The sequence below is a fragment of the Centrocercus urophasianus genome, unplaced genomic scaffold (genome assembly GCF_019232065.1).
Source record: "Centrocercus urophasianus isolate 14NV4802_14NV808 unplaced genomic scaffold, USGS_Curo_1.0 seq_29, whole genome shotgun sequence".
NCBI classification, from domain to species: Eukaryota; Metazoa; Chordata; class Aves; order Galliformes; family Phasianidae; genus Centrocercus; species Centrocercus urophasianus.
In genome coordinates, this window is record NW_024884855.1 from 262,218 (window position 1) to 285,888 (window position 23,671).

The window sequence follows — 23,671 nt, forward strand, 5'->3', positions numbered from 1 at the left end:
GTTGTGCTCCAGAGGACGGATGGAGGCTCTGAGCCGTCCCCACTGTAGAGACTGAGTGGCCCCACAGAGCGGTGCTACGCAAGCGGGGGATCAGGATCAATAGGTCACAGCGTGCACTGACGTGCCCCCAGAAAGAAAATCAGCAGAGGATTTGGGGCTGGTGGGGAGGCTACAATCACGTATTCAGGCCTTTAATCTCATATGGGCACAAAATCCTGGGATAAAAATGCCAGAGCCTCTCCTAATTGCTGACTGCTGTGCGCTGGCGAGTGGGTGAGCAAAACCTCTTAGGTGACGGTGGGCCGAGGACAGACACCCTGCTGCCTTCCTGCCTGCTGTGTGGGCACAGCCTGGTGTCAATATGGGAAGGATACACCCAGGCCAGTGGGCACCCTGGGGTCAGCATCCCTAAAAAAAGCAGCACGTGGGTGGTGCTGTGCCCTGGGGAGGGAAGCGGAGGCACTTTGGCTGCTCCCTACTTTGCCTGGGTTGCAGCTCTGGGGGACTTCCCAATCAGTGGGTTTGTAGCAGGCTGCACGGTACAGTAACACACAGGAGGGAAGGGATGTTTCCAAAGGGACCTGGATGGGGTGGAGTGTTGAGCATGTAGGAACTTTATAGGATTCAACATGGCCAAGTGCAAGGGAACACATGGGATGAACAACCCAAAGCACAGATACAAACTGGGTGACGAGCAGCCCTGTAGTAGACGGACTTGGTTGGAGGTATAAGCAGGCAGTGTGGAGACCTGGCTCACCCAAAGCAGCATGGCCAGCAAGGCAGGAAGGGGATGGTCCCCTCTGCTCCGCTCCCCAGGCCCCCATCTGTGCATGCAGAACAGGGACATGGGGCTGTTGGAGGAGGGTTGGAGGAGGCCACAAGGATCAAAGAATTGTTCAGTGGCACTGGTAGGAAGGAACCTGAGATCACCCAGTTCCAATCCCCTGCAGTCAGCAGGGTTACTGACTGATAGATCAGGCTGAGGTAGCTGAGGCTACCCGGGGCTCCATCCGTAGCCATTGGCACCTCCAGGGATGGGCACCCCCAGCTCTGAACAGCAGTGCCAGAGCCTCATTGCCCTCCAGGTGAAGAATTTCCCCCTAACATCTGATCTTAATTTTTCCCTCTTTTAGTTTAAAGCCATTCCTCCTTGTCCTATCAGTATGAGACCGTGTAAAAAGTTGTGCCCTTCCTGTTCATAATCTCCTTTTAGTACTGAATGGCCACAGTGAGGTCTGCACGGAGCTCTCTCCATGCTGCACACCCTTGGCTCCTCAGCCTGTCTCCATAGCAGAAGTGCTCCAACCTCCGAGCATCCCTGTGTCCTCCTCTGGCCCCTGGTTCCAACCTTGCTGTGCTGGGCCACAGGCATGGATGCAGCACTGCAGGTGGGGGCTCCTGAGGGCAGAACAGAGAGGGACAATCGCTGCTATAGGAATAACTGAGGGCTGCAGGCATTGAGCCTGGGGGAGGCAAGGCTCCGGGGTGGGGGGGGCTGCAGCAATGCCCAGTGCTTACAGATACAGTAAAATGGGAAGGGACTCCGTGTCAGGGGGGTGCAGCAATAGGACAAGGGGGAACGGTTTTAAACTAAGAGAAGGGAACTTTAGGTTGGGCGTGAGGGGGAAATTCTTCACCCACAGGGCTGCGAGGCGCTGGCACTGCTGGGCAGAGCTGGGGGTTCCCACCCCTGCAGGTGTCCACGGCCACGGACGGGGCTTTGTGCCCCAGGTACCCGTGCCTACTGCACAAGGTGGGCTGCGATTCCCCTCCCTTCACTGCCCTCCTCCCCCCCCTCCCCCCGCCCGAGGAGCACAGGAGCACAGAGGAACCCCCTCCGGGCTCCTCCCTTCCACTCCCAGTCCCGGCTCCGCTCCCCGGGAGGGCAGAGGCAGCCGCAGCCCCGTCCCCGCCTCCCTCCCTGGGCCCGGCCCCGCCGCCGCCGTTCCCGGCTCTCAGAGGGCTCCCGTCGGCAGCGGGGGAAGAGCAGGCGGAGAGCGGGCGGCGGCCGGGGACGCGATGCACTCGCTGTTCAGGAAGCGCAACAAAGGGAAGTACAGCCCCTCGGTGCAGAAGAAGAGGTGAGAGTCCCCGCAGCGGTACCGAGAGCCCCCAGCCCCAGGTTGGCTTCTGCCGGGTGCTCCCATCCCACCCGGTGCTGCGGTTTGTGGGGCAGCCCGGAGCACCCCCAGCTGCGAGCACCCCAGGATGTGGGCACCCCGCGGCACAAGCACCCCCAGGTTGGGGTGTCCCCGTCTGCAGAGCCCCTCAGCGCAAGGTTTGGGCGTCCCAAAGTGCAGGTTACCCCCGGGGGGGGGCAGCCCGCGGTTTGGACCCCCCAGGTGTGAGCACTCCCCGGTGCCATCCCCAGGGTATGGGATGGCATTCCTTGGCTGGATGTGACCGTCCCCTCCGCAGCACTGTGGGCAGGTGCCTTCACGTCCTGGTGTGTGCCAGGTGAGATCCCAGAGCGGGACGTGGGGTAAAAAGTCTTCAGCCTTCATTAGCGTTTTCTAAGGATCGATTATTCCCTCTATTCTCTCTGGGTTTTTTTTCTTTTTGGTTTTTTTTTGTTTTCCTTCTCAACTGTATTGGCATGCTTCAGTTGTCTTGGTTATAAAACCAACCATCAGACAGATGCAGTTAAAATGGAAATCAATGGGGAATTCCCCTCCGAGGAGGCACGGCTGTGCTCTGGGCTGCAGCATTCACTGCATGCCATGGGCAGACGGGATGTATCCCCAACGTGCTGAGTGCTGGGATCGGTTTATCAGGGCTCATCCTTGTCGGTCTCTGTGTTTAGGAGGAGCCCCCAAGGGGAGGATGCTGCTGCCTCAGTCTGGGAGTGTGGTGAGCACTCAGGTGCTGCTGGGCTCCCCCTGTTTGGGGCCAGGCACCTCTCACCCCGGGGAGGGCTGGCAGGAGGAGATGGGGTGGCCCTGAGCCCCCCCACAGCCCCATTCAAGCGGTCCCATTGCCAAAGAAAGGTGCCAACACCCTGCTGTGGGGCTGCAGCACTCTGGAGGCTGCAAGCCGGGCTGGTCCCTTATTTTTAGGCTGGATTGTGCTGGGGCCACAGTGCTGCTCCCCCCCTCCCCCATCTCACCTCCCCCCTGCACCCCTTCCTGCTTTGGACGCAGCCAAGAGGGGGCTGTGCCCATTAGCCCCAATTTGTTCAATCCTGCGTTGGAGTTTACAAACAGCTGCGCAGGCAGGGAACACTCCCACTGTGGGGAAACTTCCTCGCCATCGGGATGGGGACGCCGGCGCCCGACCGGTTGAACCACTCATGGGAGAAGGCAGTGGAAGACAGCAGGCAGCCGCCCCGTCCTGCGCTCCGGGCAGTGCCAGGCTCCCAGCCAGGACGGGAGGTACTGAGCAGCACTGCTAACATCAGCCCAGCAGCGGGCTGTAAGCAGGAACGGGGGTCTCAACACGGTGGGAGTTCCTCCAACCTTTGTGCTGAGCTTTGGAGAGGCGGCGATGCCGTGCTGAGGGTGCTCGGTGCCAGGGTGCCGCGGTGACCGAGGCTTGGCAGCAGCACGGTGGCATGGCACCAAGCCGGTAATGGTTTGGCGAGTGCAAGGTTGTGCTGGAGCTGTGCCCAGCAGTGTTGTGGAAGGAGGAGATTGCTGCCCAGGCCGCCTGTGGAGCAGCAGGTCACATCCTGCGGTGGGTCACAGCCCCGCCAGGAGCCTCTCCCCCTGTCCCTGTGTTTAATCCTGGAGAGGATTTGGGGTGCACGTGGCATGGCAGGACCTTGATGTGCCAGCCTCAGCAGCGCCCGGTTGCTCCTGCAGAACATCCCTGCCACCCAGCTCTGGGCGCCCATCCTCCGGCACTTCCATTTGCAGGCAGTGCTCCGTGGTTTTGTCTTTCTGCTGCGCAAATGTATGGGGCCTGTTTTGTAGGAATGTCCTCATCCCCTCTCTATCCCTCCAAAAAGAGTGCAGGAAGAAGGGCACAGCTGCGGGAGCCTTGAGAAAGCTCCAGCCCGGCTGCCAGGGCTGGGTGTGCCAGGAGAGGCACTGCTGGGGGTGCGGCATGTGTATGTTTATCTTATTAGATTTATTTTTAAGAAGAGCCCAGCGCCAACCACGCACAGGTGCCAGAGGTCCCACATCCCGAGAAGGCAGAGTAGCCATGTCATATGGGAGAACATCCCAGATCCTCCCCTGCTCCCTTTCCCACACCCCAAAACCAGGAGGTGCTTTACGAAAGGAGCTCAGGAGGCGAACAACGCAGATCAGTCTGATCCTGGAGGAGCGACTGTGGGAGATCACCTGTGGGGAGGGTGGCTCTGGAGGCTCAGGCATGTCCCCAAAGGGGGTCCCCACTCCGGAGACCCCACACCCCCTGCCTGGCCCAGCCTCTGGGATTGGAACTGGAGGCTCGGGGGTGGGGGGGACCTGGCTGTGGGGCTGGCACCCATTTCCAGAGGCTGTTTTGCAGGGCTGGAGTCAGCAGGACTGAATAGACAACCGGTGAGTCAGGGCGCTGCTCTGTATTTATAGCACAGCGAGCCTCGCCATCGCCTGCCCTATTTTTGCTTTAATTTCCATGCACATTACAATAACATATCACCATTAATACAGGGGAAGATAAACACAACTGAAACAAGGCGGGCTGAGCCTGGCTGCCTGCTGGCCCTAATGTGTGCTGTGACTTTGGAGCCAGATTTTGGCCTCCCCCAAATGGAAGGTATGCTGACTGTAGCCCGGCCCTCTGCTCTGCCCCCATCCCACACCAGCAGCGCCGTTATATGGCACAGAGGCACTGTGGAGGGAGTGCTGTGCATAGGGTGGTTGCAGCTTCCCATGAGAGCAGGGATGCAGGGTGGCACCTGGCTGTGGGTCCCATTCTCATGGATTGTGTGCTCTGCTCTGTGTGAGCACTCCCTCGTTTTAGGAGTGTGGGTGAAATCTCCTCCTTGTTTGAAAAAGAGAACATTTGGAGAAATCCCAGTGCACCACTGCAGTCCTGCCCTCATCCCACACACCCACACCTGTGGGGCGTTTGCTGCAAGGAGTGTTATCAGCAAAGGCATGGGCTGATAGGAGGAGAGAAGGAAACAGAGGGGCCACATCACTGCAAGGTGCAAATTATGGCACAAGGCAGAGAGCTGAGCGGGCACACAATCTTTGCTCAGGGCAAAGCAAGGGGAGTGGGGGGGTTTGCTGGGCTGGAGGTGCTGGCCTGGCAGGGGAGATCCAGGTTGGTTTGGAGCTCAGTTCTGTTTGGCACCATCTCTTCAGCATCACCACGTCGGCCCGAAAAGCTGGGAAGAGGGGGTTCCCTCCTGCTGTGGATGCTCGCATACCCTGCAGCATCTTGGGGCTCTTTTGGGGAACGCCCGAGTGGCTGCTGCCAGCTCTCGGCAAAGCTGGAGCTCTCCCAAGCACGGTGAGCCAGGGCAAAAGCATCTCCTCTCCCTGAAGAGCAGAGAGTGGCTCCAAAGCTTTGAGCAACAGCCGGTCAGGCACGGAGCAGCTGCCTCCTCCCTGCTCCCCAGCTGGGAAAACCCAGAGCAAACCCTCCCCATGTGCTGGAATCGGCCTGGCCCTCCACTCCAGAACAGAAACAGAGCCATTGTCAAACACAGCCTGTCACGAACTTTATCATTTTTTCCTTCACTATCAGAAAGCTCTTTGGAAATGTTTGAGTTCTTCAGCAATGGCAAAGCCTGTTTTTCCAGGGATTTTTTTTTTCCTTTTTCTTTTTTCTCCCGTTTTCAAACAAAGCCCTCTCTATCTGGGCTTTGCCTCTCCCTTCCCTCTGCAGGCTCCTTGCTGTGGCCGTGCCCCGAGCACTTGGGTCCTCCTGCAGCAGTTGGCTCTGTGTCCCATCCCAGTGGAGCACTCTGGAGCCCCTCTGCCTTTCCTCCTCCCTCCCAGTCTGGTTCAAATGCTGCCCCTGTGTGTTCGAGTGGCAATTTCTGGAGGATTGGGCAAACCTCTGGCACAGGAGAACAGGCAGTGCCAGTGCCCCTGTTGCATTCTGCATGCAGGGATGCTCCTGGCAGGGGCTGGTAGCACCTCCTTCTCTCTGGGTCCTGATGCCACAGAGAGATGGGCTTTGCTGGTGCAGGTTCCCTCAAGCAAGCAAAGAGACCAGCTTGGAAAACTCCAATTGCTGTGGATCCCAAGCTGAATTTTATTTCCCTTGTGCAATCTGGAAATTTCTACATCACAATCGAAACTGGAACTCAGAAAACTCCATAATTCTGTCTTTCGGGCTGGCTTTTCCATCCGTGCTACAGATCCCTAAAGATTCATCCCTGGGATCCCACTGCCAGCACGGGGCAGGCATGCAGGGCAGCAAGATGCTCAGCCCTGCAGAGCACTGATGGGTGCAGCCACCACCCTGCTCTGCGCCCTGCTGATAACACAGCATCTGTATAAAGAAAAGCCAGTGCAAAGCATGCCCTGCTGTGCTGGAATCTCTCAGGGGAAGTGGGATCTGCTGTCAGTATGTGGGGCAGGGCTTGAGGTGAGGAGCAATGAGCCCAGAGCTTTTTGTCCTATTGAAAGAGATGACACGTGTGGCAGATGGGGACCTGTCCCAAAACTCAGCATCAATGCCAGGAGTTCGGCCAGACCCAGCAGGCTGAGCTCCTCTTCCCCAGCACTGCATTGGGAAGGCAGCAAGCCACAAGCAGCCTCACCCCGAGGACCCTGGAGGTGTTGAAGGCCGGGTTGGATGGGGCCTTGGGCAGCCTGGTCTGGTATGAAATGTGGAGGTTGGTGGCCCTGTGGCAGGAGGGTTAGAGCTTCATGATCCTTGAGGCCCCTTCCAACCTGGGCCATTCTGTGATTCTGTGACCCTGCATTGCTCCTGGTGGGACCAGCTGCTATTCCCACTCTCTGCATCCCGTCACCAGGATGCCCACATCCCCAGAAGGGGACTGCTGTCATTTTCCCATTGCAGCCAGGAAGCTGCAACTCACCTTATAGTGCTGCTCCCACCTGGGCTGTGGTCCACAGCTTGTGCAGGAGACACAGGGCACATCGAGCAGCAGCTCTAACGGAGATCAGCCTTTCCACACGCCGTATAACAATTAATTCTGCTTCCACGTGATGAGATCATTAAGGCTCGTTATCTCCACTCGGTAAATGATTGGGATTAGAGTGAGCCAAGGTTCAGCCCTTATAGCAGGACCAGCTCTGGGCTCTGCGACTGTTTGGGAGCATGAAGCACTTGGGAGTGTGGTGGTGTTGGTGCCGGGGGGATGCAGCCCTGAGCTCTGCCCACAGGCTGGCCAGAGCCTCACATCCCATCAGCACACTGCAACCAAAGTGATGAAATGTTTAAAGTAAGCATGGCGATGCAGGAGCTGTGGCACAGGGTGTTCTGGACATTAATAGAAGTGTTGGCTCCAGCTCAGCTGTCCCTGCTGGGAACATTTGGCTAACCCCACACAATTCCTTGCTGATGCAAAGCAAAGCAGACGACGGGCCCTGCGCGCAGCCACCAGAGAGGCTTGTATCCTGAGCACGTAGAGAAGGGAAGGAGGAATCCTGCCTGGCAGGAGCCGGAGTGCACAGGCCCAGATGCAGCAGGCGCCGTCCCATTGCCTTTTATTTGCTCTAAACGGTGCACACCTCCCTGCAGAGCTGCTATCTGCAGAGGGAGGCAGGGTGCTCTGTGTCAGGGTGTGAGCAGCACTCCTGCCCTGCGCCCTGGCTTCAGCCATGGCATCGCTCCCATCGAGAAGCCCCGGCCACCACCCCCATGCTGGCAGCACGGCTGCGTGTTTTGGAAAGTGTTAGAAAGGCAGCAGTGAGTCACACACAGCTGCAAGGCCTGGCGAGCTCGGCTGGCCCCCAGCCATGCGGTGGGGCCACGGCGTGCTGAAAGGAGCCCCCTGCGATGTGGCCCCTCTGCACGGGCACCTGCAGCGTGGTGAGCTCCTCTCCCTTTTCTCCTTCCCCAGCATCTCCAGCAAAGAGCTGACCGAGCTCATCGAGCGCCTGCAGAAAAATGCCGACCAAGTGGAGAAGAACATCGTGGAGACTGACTCCCGAATGCAGAATGTGAGTATGAGCTGTGGCCCCGTGCGTGCCAGTGCTCCCCAGAGGTGGGAAGGGGACCACGTTGCCCTCTGGCCAGCCTGCCCATCACTGCTGCATGGGAGCAGTGCAGAGGGAGGACCTCATCTGGCCCCCACCCCAAGGCACGTGAGCATGGATGCTGTTTCTTTGCCCTCTGTGATCATTTCTCCCCGCTCTCTACCCGCCCAGGATTTGCACAAGATCAAGGCATGCCAGCTAGCACAGTACAAGGAGCTGACAGCTCAGAAGCTGACGGAGTCGGACAAGCTGCTCTATGTACTGGATGGGGATGCAGCCATTGCCAGGCACATGAAGCACCCCCAAGGGGACATGATCACTGAGGAGTGAGTACAATGGGAGGGGATGGCCATCTCCATAGGTTCAGCTCATAGCCCCCTGTGCACAACCCGCAGGCGTATATTGAGCATGTCACCCGCCAACAGCCCCATGTAAAGCCCTGCAAAGCACTGTGGGGCAATAGCTGCCCCCCACCCTGAGCTAGAGAATGTGCAGAGCAGCCTTGATGCATGGCAGCCTCTGCCCTCTGCTGCCCAGCTCATTGCTCAGTGCAGCCCCCTGCCCCCGTGGCATGGCTGAGGTTCCTGAGGGCAGTCTGAGCATCACAAGGGGGCTGGGAGGGGACAAGTGCAGCTATTGCTTAATGGCTGGGCTGCTCTGTACCAACATCCTGCATCCCACCTCATCCTTCCCTTCCTGCAGCATCCGGCAGCTGAAGGAACGAGTGGCAAATCTACGTGTGAAACATGACCAGATCTACAACTTCCCCCTGCAGCACATCGAGCCCCAGGTCAACTGGTGCACGGTGATCGAGGAGAAACAGGTACTGAGGGGACAGCAGTGCTGCTGCCTGGGGACTGTGCCCCACTGGGGACACCTGGGCTGAGAGAAGAGAGGCTCCTGGGTGAGCTTGGGCAAACCTCTGCTGCTCTGCATCCAAGGATGGAGACTACGCTCTCTCCACTCTCTATGTGCTGCCCTAATAGTGCAAAAGCTTCCCCTGGCACCCAGCTGCCAGTTCTGCTCCAGTGTGTGCCCCTTGGTTCTCATCCTCCCGCTACCTGCCGCTGGGTTCTTGGTAACAGCCTTGCAGTTATTGGAAGCGCCCAGCCTCACCACCCCCATTCTCTGCATGCGTTGATCCATGATGCATAGGGGATCCCTGCTGCATCAGCTTCACTTCCCAAGTTCCCAAATCCCCTTTATCGTGGTGCTGCACAGTCCGTGAGAGCCTCCATGTCTCCCAGCAATACCCCAGAGCCTGCCCCAGCCCAGCTCCACATCCGGCTCCAGTGGCCAAGAAAAGCCATTCAGGTCCTGGCTGCTGCGTCCCATTCTCCTGCCATTGACCCCATATCTCATGTGCTGTAGGATGCGTTGTGTGGCAAGGGCTTTGGGACTGATCTGCCGCTGGTCAACAGCCAAGTAGAAGAGCACAACATCTTCCACAATGAGGTCATGGCCATCGGCCCACACATCACCAAGGAAGGCAACAAGGTCAGCTCTCCTGCCCCGTATCCTGCTGGAATAGGGACATCGTGCCCTGAGGGAATGCAGGCAGCTCCCAAGCCTGGCCTGAGCTGGGTGGGTGCCCAGAACCCACTGCTAGCCTTGGAGCTGAGCATCCTACATCACCTCCAGCTTCATGAGGAAGCCAACCCCACAAAAGTCCTATTCAGCCCCATTCAAACTTCCCCTCTCTGCAAGCACCCCCCAACTGCCTTTCTTCTCCCATTCCCAGGGATACACGAGTGACCTCCAAGCCAAGTACCAGAAGCTGCTGGTAGGAGACCTGTGGGACGCAGGGCTGGGGTGGGGCAGGGAGAGGAGCTTGGGGCTGAGCTCTCCCTTTCTCCCTGCCAGGCCAGCTCGCAGCAGCGGCAGCAGGACCTGAACTCACTGCAGGACTACATGCAGCGCTGCACCAACAAGCTCTACTGGCTGGATCAGCAGGCAAAGGACCGCACGCACTATGACTGGAGCGACCACAACCTGGACTACCCCAGCCGGCGCCGCCAGTACGAGGTGGGAGCACGCTCACACCTGTCCCTTCTGCCTCAGTTTCCCATCATTAAGCACTTGGAGGTCTACAGGTGATAGGATGGAAACATTAATCTCAGGACCACAGAATGGTTTGAGGTTGGAAGGGAACTTACAGTCCGATGGTTCCGTCCTGCTGTGGGCAGGGACACCTCTCACAGAGCAGGGCACTTCCAGGGATGGGCACCCACGGCTCTCTGGGCAGCACTGCCACCCTATGAGTGAAGAACTTCCTCCTAATTAATTAAATCTCTTTTAGTTTAAAACTGTTCCCCTTTGCTGTTACTACGCTTGCTGATAGAGAGTCCCTCCCCAGCTTTCCTGCAGCTCCCTCAGGCACTAGAAGGCTTCTCTAAGGTCTCCTGGAGCCTTCTCCAGGCTGAACAATGTTGCCTCCCACCAGAAATAAAGCCAAGAGGAAAGCTGGCAGGTTGCTGGCTTTCCTCGCCCTTATCTCAGCATTAGCTTGGCAAGAATCCCATCTTCAGCAACATTTGCAAGGAAAGGAAAAACAAAAACCACAGTGGGGAAACAGAGCACTGTGGGTGTCCCCTTCTGTTTGCATGGGGGTCAGCAGCTCGCTTCTCTCCGTCTAGAACTTCATCCACCGGAAGCTGGAGGAGAAGGAGGAGGCCATTAACAAGCTGCATGCAGATGGAGACCAGCTGCTGGCCCAGAACCATCCTGGGAAGAACGCCATTGAGGTGAGCACTGGTACCGTGCTCATCCCTCACCATGGGGAGCTGCAGCCACCACGAGGCTGCTCCTCAGCCTCCTCTGCTCAGGACTGAAACCACAGCCCTTCCCCATCTCCCAGCCCTGTTTGGGGCACTGCAGGTTGGGGCCAGCTCAGGCTCACCCCACGGGGCTGCCACTGCCCCAGGTGTTGACACAGCACTGCATTACAGGCACACATCGAGGCAGTCCACGCCGACTGGAAGGAGTATCTCAACTTCCTGATCTGCGAGGAGAGCCACCTCAAGTTCATGGAGGACTTCCACAAGGTACCAGACTGCTGGGACTGGGCCTTAGGAACTGAGGCTGGCACCCTTAAAGGCCACTTGTTCCCCACCCTGCAATGAACAGGGACACCCACAGCTCCATCAGTGCTCAGATCCCTCCCAGACTGAGCTTGAGGGTCTGCAGGGATGGGGCACCACTGCCTCTCTGGGCAGCCTGGGCAGTGCCTTACTGTCTATATTGTAACAAACTTCTAATCTAAACTCCCCTCTTTTCGTTTGAAACCATTTCCCCTTGTCCTGTCACAGCAGTCCCTGCTGAAGATTCTGTCCCCCTCTTTCCTCAAGTCCCCCTTTAAGTACCAAAGGACCGAACTCAGCTCTCCCTGCAGCCTTCTCCTCTCTGCACTGCACAGCCACAGCTCTCAGCCTGTCCCAATGGAGAGGGGTTCCATCCCTCAGATCATTTCTGTGTCCCAAAAAATCACCTGCTCCATGCACCAGCACCACTTCTCGCTGTCAGCACCCTCACACACAGCAGAGGACCCTGCTCTGCTGGGACTCACAGAGGCTCCTGCCACTTCTCTGCCACCTATTTACCACCTCATCCCCCAGAGAAGCCTCACATCACGCAATTGAAGCTTCCCACCAAAGCAGCATAGCTGTGAGTGGGGAAAAACCTCACCTGCAGTGCTGTACTGGCTGCAGGGAGCCTGCATGGAGCTGCACAGCCTAGCTGAGCTCTGCAGACAGATGTCTGCCTGATAAATTGCATCTGGCAGCCTGGGAGGCTGTGCAGGGAGCAGGTCGGGCCGGATTCCTCTCCCACAGCCTGGGCGTGTTGAGGACGTGATGAGGCTTCTGCCAAGGGGGAAGCGGGGTGCCCAGCCCCTCAGTGCCTCCTGTGGTACCTGCCCAAATAACTGCGCCGTGGGGTGGCTTGCGTGGGGAAGGGCCGAGCTCTGCCCGCTCCTCCTTGTTGGCAGCAGGGAGGAGCGCGTGGCGTGATGCTGCCCACGTGAAACCCCAATTAAAGGTGGGAAGGGCTGGGAAACGTGGATTTGAACAACCTGCAGGAGAAAAGCACGCGATGAGCTGCCTCGTTCTTTCTCCCCCAGCTGGCTTTCCCTGGCTCTGCTCTTGCAAATAGCAATTCCTCATCCTCCTCTATGTGTCTCACCCGTGGCACCTTGCAGGGACTGTCCCTGCTGCAAGGGTCCCCCTAGTGAGAGTTTCTGCCTTTCTGCAGTTTCAGAAGGACGCAAAGGATGCCCAGCAGCTCTTGAAGAAAGTCGATACAGACCTGGACCAAAAATACAGCCCAGAGTTCAAGGACAGATACCAGCTGGAGTCGCTCCTCAGGGAGCTGGATGTGAGTACTGACAAGGGATCCAGAGCATCTCCATGGCACCACGGTGCAGTCCCTGTGGGGATGGGCACCCAGCCCTGCTCGCTGGCCGTGCTGCTGCCTCCCTTCACCTGGCTCTTCCTCTGCCTTGAGCTAGGGATTGCCTCTCCCACAGCAACGTAATTGCTCACCGGGCTGGTTTTCATTTGTTCACCCATTGAGCTGGTGCTCATAAAGGGTAGGAGCATAATTAGACCTGCTGCCGGAGGAGGCGGTGGAACAAGCTGTGCTGGGGTCTGGCTGTGTCCTGAGCATGATGCAGCACTGCTTGGTGCAGCAATGACTCTGCCCAATGGGTACCCCTCTGCTCCCACCCCAATGGCCATTGCAGGACACCCACCTGCCCAGACACTAAGAGAGCAACCTATGCAGAGCTTTGCAAGGTGCTCATTAGAGCTAATTGCTGGGAACAGGCTTATCCCTGCACCACACTCTGTAGACCATGCACCAGGCACAGAGATTCCTTTCTCAATCTGGCTGTAGGAGCAGCAGGAGGACATGGGAGCATTCAGTGCAGGATCCCAGTGGCTGCAGAGCAGGACCCAAAAGCCATTCCCTGTTGCGCAAACGAAGGAAGCTGAGGGCTCTGTCAGTCAATATAAGCTCTTCCCAGCTTTGGGGGCACAGGAACACATCCCCTCTCCCTCCTTCCCACGTTTCTTTGCTCATTCCCCCATGCTAGGACCAAGAGAAGGCCCTGGAGAAGTACGATGCTGTGGTGCAGTCGCTGCAGGAGCGCAGCCAGCACGTCCTGCCCCTGCGGTACCGCCGGCTGCCACCGCCGCAGCCCATCCCTGTGGAGGCTCTGTGCGAATATGAGGGCGAGCAGGTAATGGCCCGGGGTGAATGCAGGGGACAGAGGTGACACCAGCACCAGGGACAGGCTGAGGCGGATGGCCAAAGCACAGCCTCCAATAGCCCTGCAGCCGCGGTGCTTGTTGCACACCCTCTGTGATGCTACGCTGAGCTGGGGGTAGCAAGGTGACAGCCACACCAAGTGCCACCCAGGAGCAGGTCCCTCCACCGAGGGACCCACAGCAGGTTCAGGAAATGCCACCTCCTCCCTGCCCCTGCTGCAGTGACTGGCTGCAGAGAGATGGCTGGGGGCTGTGGGGAGTGAGTCCACGAGTGCAAGGGCACAGCCTGACCTGCTGCTGCTGCTTGTTCCCATCCCCAGGGCCAGATAACCCGAGGAGCCCATTACACCCTGCAAAAGAACAGTGGAGACATCTGGGAAGTGATGGACGGTGCAGGAGGTGCCATCAGTGCCCCAGGTGTCTGCTTCATGATCCCCCCTCCAGATGCAGAGGCAATAGCACTGGCGGACCAGTAAGTGCAGTACCACAGCACCAGACCCTCCCAACACCACCCCTCCAGCCAGGTTCTCCAACTCTAGGGAGGAGTGTGGGGAGTGCTCCCATCCTGCTGGGAAGCACTCAGGATGAAGCACCTCTCCTGCAAGGGAAGACTCTGCTCTGCCCACTTATGAACATGGATGAGGGTGCAGAAAACCCCCCAGCTGGGTTTCTCCCCACTTTCATGACCCAGATGAATGCTGGCAGGGCAGCTCTTACATTGTCCCCATGCTGTCCCTTCTGCAGGATTGCTGATAGCTATGTAGCTGTAAAGGAGAAGACCTCCAACTGCAAGAACATCCTCCAGCAGCGCTACGAGGGGCTGAAGGCTGACAGCATTGGAGGTATGGCTCTGCCAGGGCAGCCCTTTCCCCTACACTGTTCCTACACTGCCTTGAGTTCAGGGGTGGCTCTCTGCTTTGTCTCCTCAAAGAACAACCATGCAATCCTGCACCACTCCTGTCCTCTTACTCAGGAGATAATGGTGGAACATAGAGCACAAACACCACTCAGAATCATAAAATCATGGAATGGTCCAGGCTGGTTAAGGTTTTTGAGGTCACCAAGTCCAACCATCAGCGCGACCTACAAAGTCCCATCACCGAACCACATCCCTTAGTGCCACATCCATACATCTCAAACACCTGCATGGATGGGGACACCACCACTGCCCTGGGCACACACCAGTGCCTGAGCCACACTGCCTTTGACTCTTGCTGGTGGCCAAAGTGTTGGACTGCTGCTTTGTTGCACTGAGAGGACAGCACTGACAGCTTCTCCTCTCCTAAAGGTCCCAGGTGCAGTGCTGGGACATGCATGGGGCTGGAGCAAGCACATTGTGGCTACAGCAGGCAGAGAGTGGAGGAGGATGTAGGTTTCATGCTCAGTGGTGGGATCGAGCTGTCTCTAACCTGCTCCCTTTTCCTTCCCCAGATGCTGCATCAGTTCAGGGCCGCCAGCTTCTGGCAGGGCTGGAGAAAGTGCACAGTGACCTGGACAAGTTGGAGAAAGCAATAACAGCAAACCTCCGTCCACCGCTGGAGCAGAGTCGAGCTGTGCAGGACAGCACTGAGCGCTCCAAGGACCTGAAGGTACAAGGCCATAGGAGCAGGCACATTGTGCCACGCAGGGACCCTGCTCCCAAGGCTGGGGTCCTTCCAAGGGGTCTTCAGGGTGGTTCTTGGTGTGCTGCATGCCTGTTGGTGCTCCCAGAACTCCATGAAGGCATGGAGCAGCGCTACCACCAGCTAGTGACCAAACAAAAATACCAACACTTGCAGTCCAAGGCACAGCTTCTCCTTGTGCACAGCTCAGCATCTGCTCGGTTAGGATCCCGTGTGGCAACACTCCCCTCCCTTCCCCTCCTTCTGACCCCTAATTAATTCAGGCTCCATGCCACAAACCTCCCTCGTTCCAGGAGGCAATCCACCTCCTGGCTGTGTCAAAATCCAAGTGCCACCACAAGTGAAAGCAAATTGCTCCGGCTGTCTGCAGCACTTTGATGTCCAGGCAAGAAGTCAGCCTTCAGGCTGCAGAACCCAGTGGTCCAGATGAGCTCAGCACGTTTCCAACAGAGCTAGAGCTGCTGTGAACCAGTCCCTCCCCAGCCAGAGCTTCCTTGCTGAGGGCTATCTAGCCTGCTCTGACAGAGCTGGATACGAGCCTGGATGGAGAAAATATCCTCCTGTTCCCTCTAGGGCTGAAAGGCATCTGCCACCAAGCACACACCTCAGCCCTGCCCTCCCCTCTTGCACCAGACAGACACAGGTCAGCTGTTTTTTCCCATAGCCACAAGGTTCAGTTGCTACAAAGGTTTTTCCCTACCACAGAACATAACCAATGAAGTCCGTCGCATCGAACCAGAGAAAATGAGGAAGGTCCAGGACTGCGAGGCCTTCATTGAGTCCGTGCCCAACACTGGCAGCGCTACGTTGGTGAAGAACAAGGTGGAGAACACCAACAAGAAGTATGACCGTGTGGTTCAGCTGCTCAGTGCTGCCCAGGAGAAGTAAGTCATGGCTCAAGCCCAGCAGAAAGTCAGGTCCAGCAGACTGGCTTGGCGGTGATGGGTTGATGGTTGGACTTGATGATCTTAGAGACCTTTTCTAACCTTAATGGTTCTATGATTCAACACCTTTCCCCTCGCGTCCACACAGAGTTGAGGTGGCCACGCACCTCGAGAAGAGTCTCCAGCAAGGCCGAGACCTGCTGTCCACATACGAGAACAAACTGGTGACAGACGACACCGTACCAGAGGACCTGCGGGTGATAGACCGTAAGAAAGAAGAGCTGCTGGTGAGTGTTTCCTGCAGCCAGTTTTCTACCCTATTGATGTGCTTCACATACAGAACTGCTTCCCAAAAGCTGTGGCAGCTGCTGCCCAAGCCCCAAACTTGAATTGGTGGCAAAGGGATGACTGCCCCAGCGGGGACCCCACGTTAACCGTGCCTGCTTTCAGTTCAGCTCCAACTTGCTTTTCTCCAGCCTGTCCTCAGTGACACCAGGACAGTAGATGGGGACCAGTGACAAAAGCCTGGCACGCGTGCAGCCCTGAAGAACCTCTCTCTCCTTTTTCCACAGGCCATGGGCTCTGAGCTCCAATCCAAAAGGTTCTTGCTCAATGAGGCAGAGCAGAACTTGCTGAGGACAAAGACCTGCTCCAACACCCTGGCCAGCAAGTTCCAGGAGCACTGCCCTGACATTGAGCGGCAGGAAGCCGAGCTCTACAAGCTCAACCAGCGCTTCAACAACCTCAGCAAGCAAATTGACCACAGGTGAGGCCCTAGGAGAGCACATAGCTGGAACTGGACCAGCCTGGGATATTTACGATAGGGAGGAGCCATTCTAAAATCAGAAGAAGCATAATGCTGTCTAGGAACGGGCAGTTGCAGATTGGCTTCCAGGCAGTGCCAAGGAAGAAGCAATAGATGTTCCTGGCACGTGTTGGCTGGGTAGGTCTGGGCAGCCTCTGGGATTAAGTGTTCTTGCTACAGAGATGGGGACCTTGGCAAGACTTGCCTGCACCGGCAGTAGGTGAGATAAGAGCATGAGCTGTCATCCACCCACATCTGCCTCTGCCTGGATCACAGCACATCTTGTGCTTTCTTATCCCTCTACAGGCTTACACCCAGCATTCAGCATCCTCCACATTCTCCCTGCAGTTTCCCTATGACTCATTTCTCCTGCAGTTTCTACTTGCTTTCATACCAACCAGGTGGCACTGATTCCTGCAGCAGAAGAGAACCTGCAAGGAGGGGGGTGGAGAACAGCTCCAGCTCAATTCCATGTCTGGGGAGCAGGGAAGGGGAAGCAGGGACCGATGAAGAGGTGTTTGCAGAAGACAACAATTGAGAATGTGCTGACATTGAGTCCATTTCCCCTACAGAACACAGACCCTGCAGAAAGCAAAGAGTGCCTATTCCAACTACCGCACAAACTATGACAAAATCAACCAGTTCCTTTGCAACATACCCAACTACGAGCCGCAGGAGACGGACAACATCCAGCAAGTGGAAGTGAAGCTGAAGAACCAAGCAGTAATTCTTTCTGAGAGCCTGGGCTGCTTGGGGGGAGGGGAAAAGGACCACTGAGAGATCATGAATGGAGTCAAACAGGTCCTGCACATAAAATGGGAAAACACACAGGCTTAAGCAGCCTTACTTTTACACTACAAGGTCCCACACTCTTACTTGTGACATGTTTGTAAATAACAGGGCAGTGCTAGGAGGTTGCAATTCTCAGTGTTGCAACTCCAGTGGCAACCCTCCCAAAAGGTAAACGAAGTCTTTGGGCTACTGCATTCCCTTTGACTGCATCTTTGTTTGTCCCAGGCACTCCTTGGTGACATCGCAAGCAAAGAACAGGAGGTACAAAAAGTCTCTGCCACAGCTCAGCAGTACCAGCAGGCAGTAAAGGTAAGGGCTGCAATTCTGCCAGCAGGAGGACTCTTTACATCCTACTGAGAGCTGCCTATTGAAGGCTTAGGAAGCCTAGTGCCCATGCTCAAACAGCTGAGGAGCTGAACCCAGGTGATGTCTGCTCCAGCATGGACATCATGTGGCCATTAGCCAGGATTTCCTGCTTGGGAAAGGAGGTTTCCACTCCATGGCCAGTATTGGTGAGGTGACTGGCAAGTTTGGACATACTGCTGTGGTCACCAGGCTATAGGAATGCCAGAACCTGCTCGAGAGCCTGCAGGGTGACCCACAGATCTCACCAGCTTGCCCAAAACATGGCCAAGGGAAGAAGTCAAGAGAGATGGAGCCTGGGAGGGCAACCAGGAATCTCACCCCTTCCTCCTGGGAACTTCTTCCCACAGGACTACGAGCTGGAAGCTGAGAAGCTGCGGTCCATCCTCGACCTCGAGAACGGACGCAATGGGTACATGAGCAAGAAACCCAGGCTGCAATCTCCAGCTGCAAAAGTGAAAGAGGAGGTAAGCAAGCAGTGCCCTACAGAGAGCTAAGGCAGCTCACAGCCTGTGGGGCCAACAGGGATTATGCAAACAAGCATTTCATGGTCAGCAGCCTCAACCCCAGAGCGGGCTGCAAGGGAGGGCAGAAGAACAAGGAAGGATGGCCATCATTCTGAAGCCACCCATTCTTGGGGCTCAGATGGCCAGAAAGAGAAAACACTGGAGTTATCACTTCTTTGTCAAAGAGGAAAAGGGAAAGAAAATACAAGCAAAGATCTTGAAAACATTTCTTCTCTTGGAGTCATTTCACTGCCACAGACAGCATCCCTGATAGAAGTGCTTATGGAGAGAGCAGGCCACCAGCCACTTGTTTGCACAGGATCTGTTTGCTTCCATCCTCAAACTCATCCTGCATATCGAGGCAGGCAAAGTGCCCACGTGGCTCTGCCTCAGTTGTATCTCTTTTTGCAAGTCTTGAGTAGGAAAAATCCAGTTTAAAGTGGTGAGATTACACGTGCCCCAAACCCACTCTCCCTGCCTTGAAGCCAGTCTGCTTGCTCTTACAGGAAGGTTTAAGAAAAGCACCCAGGGTTACCTCTCGAGGGCATTGCTTCTGTTAAGCAAGACTTGACCCTGATCAAGACCAGGGATGATCGCTGGTCCCACCACCTTTGGCTGAACACTTCTTGTCTCCTAGGAAGCCATTCTGGCAGCCAAGTTCACCGAAGTGAATGCTGTGAATAGGCAGAGGCTGCAGAACCTGGAATTTGCTCAGAACCTCCTGCGGCAGGTAAGTCATCCCCCACGCACAGAGGCTCAGGGCTTGGCTGTGGCTCCTGAGGGTCAGCTCACTGCAAGCTCAAGGTCTTGGCTTAGATCTCTGCATGCTGCAGGTGGGCAGCTTGACACAGCTGCAACAGGCTGTGGCAGTGTGATTCTAAGAGAATATGAGAATCACACACACACACACGTGCCTTTGCTATTACAAGCTGAACTGGAAACAAATCTAACTAGCATTTCATACCCCTGAACCCATCAGTCAGCAGACACCTCAGTGAAGAGGTCTGCCTGGGATCAGGCACAGGCTCTCCACGTTTTCCACTCATCCTTGGAAGCGCTGTTTCATTTTTAATGCTTTCTTTATGCCTTGCCCATACCAGAATTGCATCTCTCTCAGCTTAAAGCTTTGTCAGGTCAGCAACGGGTATCACTGAGAGCGATTTCCAGGCCAGAAATCCACAGAGCAGTTCAAGAAAAGCCCATCTGCAAATCGGCCCTGTTCAGCATCTGCAATAGGCAGCCTCCATTAACCCAGATCAGCATCCTCCTGTAGTACTGCCACAGGAGTGAATGGAAAATAAAATAACTGAATGAGCTTACTTGGTGCTTAACTACACGCTCTTTTTCAACCATAGCAGCCAGAGGTTCAGGTGACGCAAGACTTCATCCAGACCAAAAAATCCGTAAGGCCTGTGGAAGAAGTCTGGAAGTTGAAGAAAGAGCTTGAGGATGAGACTCAGCGTCGGCAACAGCTAGAAGCTGAGATCCAAGCCATCCAGAACAACATTATCCACCTGCAAAACCAGAAGCCCCAAGAAACCATAGTTAAGAAGGAATTGGTGAAGAAAGTGCCGGACCCGCAGCTGGAGGAGAGCTTCCACAAACTGCAGCAAAGCCTGGCAGAAGAGCAACGCAAGAACCAGGTGCTGCAGGATGAGCTGGAGGCCCTTAAAACCAGGCTGCGTGTTTTGGAGCATGAGAAGAAGGAAGGAGGGCAGGAGTATATAGTGAAAGAGGTGCTGCGTATCGAGCAAGACAAGGCTCAAGCTGAAGAAATCTTGAGGCTCAAAGAAGAACTGGAAGAGCTCAGGAGGCAGGAAGGAACAAGGGAAAACGAGGTCAATCTTTTACGCCAACAAATCGCTGTGCTGTCCAGCGAGAAGAACAAAGAGCAGGAGAAGGTAACAGAGAAGGAGGTGCTGAAGCTGCAGAACGATCCCCAGCTGGAGATGGAATTCCGGATGTTGCAAGAGAACAAGCAGAGGGAGAGTGCCCTGAGGCAGAAACACGAGGAAGAGCTCAGCTTCCTCCAGGAGAAACTCAAACGTCTTGAGAAGGAACGGGCCATTGCTGAGGGCAAGATTACTGTCAAGGAGGTACTGAAGGTGGAGAAAGACGTGGCCATCGAGAGGGAGGTGAATGAGCTCCGGCGCCAGTACGAGGATGAGAAATCCAAGGGGCGTTCCAACGAGAGGGAGAAGGCCGAGCTGCTCAGGAAGATCCAGCTGCTGGAGGAAGAGAACGCCAAGGTGGTCGTCCAGGAGAAGGTGAGGGAGATCGTGCGGCCGGATCCTAAGGCTGAAAATGAAGTTGCCAACCTTCGGTTGGAGCTGGTAGAGCAGGAGAGGAGATACCGGGGTGGTGACGAACAGCTGAAGAGCTGTCAGAATGAACTGGCTGCTCTGAGGAATAGAGAACCGCTGGTAGAAGTCAAAGAAGTAATTAAGGAGGTCATTAAGTACAAGAATGATCCAGAAACTGAAAAGGAGCTACAGCGGCTCCGTGAGGAAATCATAGAGAGGACGGGAGCCATTGAAAGAGCTGACCTTGAGATCTACCAGCTGAAACAAGAGATACAAGCTTTGAAAGACACCAAACCTCAAGTGCACACAAAAGAAGTTGTTCAAGAAATTCTACAGTTCCGGGAAGACCCTAAGACAAGAGAGGAGGTGGAATCTCTGAGAGTGCAGCTGGCAGAGGAACAAATGAAGCACGTTGACCTGGAGAGAGAACGGCTCCTCCAAGAAGACAAAGTAAGACAGAAAGAGGAGGAACTTTCCCAGGTGAAGGAGAAAGTGGTCCAACAGGAAGTAGTGAAGTACGAGCAAGATCCTGCCTTGAAAGCTGAAGTGAACTCCTTCTCTCAGAGCATCGAGAGTGAGCTGAAACAAATCGATTCCCTCCGTGAAGAACTGCGCAAGCTGCAGAGGAGGCGGTCTGAGCTGGAGCGACAGCTGGAAGAACTGGAGAAGGAGAGACAGGCCCGCAGAGAGGCGGAACTGGAAGTGCAGAGGCTGAGGATTAGGCTGAACGAGCTAGAAGAGCAAGAGAGGGAAACGACGGAACGAGTAACAGTGAAACAGAAAGTGATCCTTCAGCAAGATCCCCAGCAAGAGAAGGAACACTCCCTCCTCAGGCTGGAGCTAGAAGAAGAAAAACACCGGAGACAAGTCTTGCAAACTGAACTGGAAGCCTTGAGAAAGAAGCTTCTTTCGTTGGAGAAAATGGAGGTCAAAGAGAAAGTTGTCTTTTCAGAAAGTGTCCAAGTGGACAAAGGAGACACGGAGTATGAGATTCAGAAGCTGAAGAGCAACCTGGAGGAGGAGAGCAGGCGTAAGAGGGAGCTAGATGCAGATATCAATAGGCTTGAAACCAGGCTGTCCGAGGTGGAATTCAACAACTCTAAGTCATCGAAGGAACTAGACTTACTAAGAGAGGAAAACCACAAATTGCACCTTGAAAAGCAAAACCTGCTGATGGAAACAAGGAGGCTGCAGTCAGAGATTGAACTCACAGCAACAGAAGCTCGGGATTTGAGAAACATGACCCACGTGGACAGTGGACCAAACCTAGACTCCAGATTCCAAGCTCTGGAAAGAGAGTTAGATGATCTGAAGCAGTTATCAAGAGAAAAAGATGCAGAGATCGAGCAGCTCCAGAACCGCCTCAAGACGGTGGCAATCAAGAGGGAGCAAAGAGAGAACCACCTGAGGCGCTCCATTGTGGTCATCGATCCGGACACGGGCAAGGAGATGTCTCCAGAGGAAGCTCACGTGCTCGGCCTCATCGAATGGAGCCTCTTCGTCAAGCTGAAGAGTCAGGAATGCGACTGGGAAGAGATCTCGATCAAGGGGCCGAACGGGGAATCATCCGTGATCCTCGACAGGAAGTCAGGCAGAGAGTTCTCAATCGAAGATGCCCTGAAGAGCGGCAGACTGAGCACGGCCCAGTACAACAGTTACCTCAACAAGCAGATGTCAATTCAGGAGCTGGCGGTCCTGGTGTCTGGAAGCGATTACCCAGTGCTCGCTCCACTTTAGAACCTTCCCTTCAAGGCAGCGAGTCAGAGCTGCACCACCCGTTAAGACTACCAGATCACTGCAAATCCTCGCCCTCCTTTGCGTCTTCCGAAATGCTACAGCCTCTGCCCGGCCGCGCTATGAAGCCGCACTGCTTGCTGTCATACGCTGCGGAAAAGCACCGCCAGTAGTGGAAAACACGTTTGTCAAGGCTACAACTAAACCTTCTCTCCCTCTCTGCAGCCCTACCCAGCCACTCGACAAACAAGATGACAAGCTGAAAACAAGTGAAGTACCTGAAGTCCGAAAGACTCAGCCAAACCTGCAGTTTCTTCAACACACAGCCACAAAGGCAGGAAAAAAAAAAAAAAAAAAAGCACAGATGTTAGAGAGGCTGAAGGTCAAAATGATTCTGGGGTGACCAGCGAGAGCTGGGTGCGTCAGCTCCACGTTGGTAAGGCACGCAGTTTGACTGTGGACAACCAAATGATGGGGTTATCCTCGGAAATAAATGGCTCTGTAAGCAAAAGGCGTGATGCACACCTCGCTTTGGTATCATCACATCAACACCGAGACCTTTTTGCTCACCGGCGTGCTGATGCTGCTGGGCAAGAGCGAAATGAAGCACAGCAATTTGATGGTGTCAGCCCTGGATTCAGGAGGAGCATTCCTATAGCAGAGTTCACCAAGAAGCAGGTGAAGAGCCGGCAGCAGTGCCGAACACAAGATGCTGGTGCAAAGCATGCAACCGTAACCAAACGCAGAGTGCCTTCAAAACACACTTAGCTCACCTCGTGGCTGAGAGCCATTCGTGCTGGTATCTTATGGAATAGAGTTACAGCAGCTACACGTCTCACTTACTTGTGTACGGGAACGGGAAGTAGAGGGGAATTCTATTTATAGTATGAAATAAAAACATGCAGTGGTTCCAATCAGGTGCTTGTTTTCCTTTATTGCCGACGGCGGTCTCTTGATCCTTGGATTTACAGGAAGATGCCAGTTCAGAGTCAATGTTAAAAATAAATCAATAGGACTGTTCCTTTGAGCAGACCCAGCATTAGCTGGGACTAATTAGCAGCATTAGATGGGAGGGAACTGCACCACCAAGTGAGACTGCAGCTACAGGAAGAGGGATTTATGCTGGGATGGTACCAGAGACTTCTAGAGCACAACGAATCGTTTCCTTTACCCCAATTTCTGCTTTGCCAGGGCAAGGAGCCTCTCCCCTCTCTCTCTCTCCCTACCAGATTGTAGGCACGCAGACAATCAAAATTTAAACCCCAGGATCTTTTTCACATTATGTCACCACCTGACACAGCGAAAGCTCCGGCAGAGCAGAGCTGCCTT

General features: G+C 55.3%; 1 protein-coding gene across 2 annotated transcripts; it reads left to right on the forward strand.

Annotated features, from left to right (window-relative positions):
- The first annotated feature begins 1,971 nt into the window (after positions 1 to 1,971).
- On the forward strand, positions 1,972 to 23,256 carry PPL (periplakin). Of its 2 annotated transcripts, none has more exons than XM_042828226.1 (22): positions 1,972 to 2,081; positions 7,934 to 8,033; positions 8,241 to 8,395; positions 8,772 to 8,892; positions 9,441 to 9,566; positions 9,811 to 9,852; positions 9,933 to 10,094; positions 10,706 to 10,813; positions 11,018 to 11,113; positions 12,318 to 12,440; positions 13,159 to 13,305; positions 13,654 to 13,805; positions 14,078 to 14,175; positions 14,765 to 14,922; positions 15,661 to 15,839; positions 15,988 to 16,126; positions 16,412 to 16,605; positions 17,217 to 17,367; positions 17,662 to 17,745; positions 18,150 to 18,266; positions 18,943 to 19,035; positions 19,661 to 23,256. In XM_042828226.1, exons 1-22 carry the CDS (start codon positions 2,020 to 2,022, stop codon positions 22,343 to 22,345), a joined length of 5,292 nt encoding a protein of 1,763 aa, XP_042684160.1. In that variant the 5' UTR covers positions 1,972 to 2,019; the 3' UTR covers positions 22,346 to 23,256. The 2 variants fall into 2 exon arrangements, with proteins under 2 accessions (XP_042684160.1, XP_042684161.1); XM_042828227.1 differs by having other exon boundaries at positions 19,664 to 23,256.
- Positions 23,257 to 23,671: the final 415 nt, after the last annotated feature.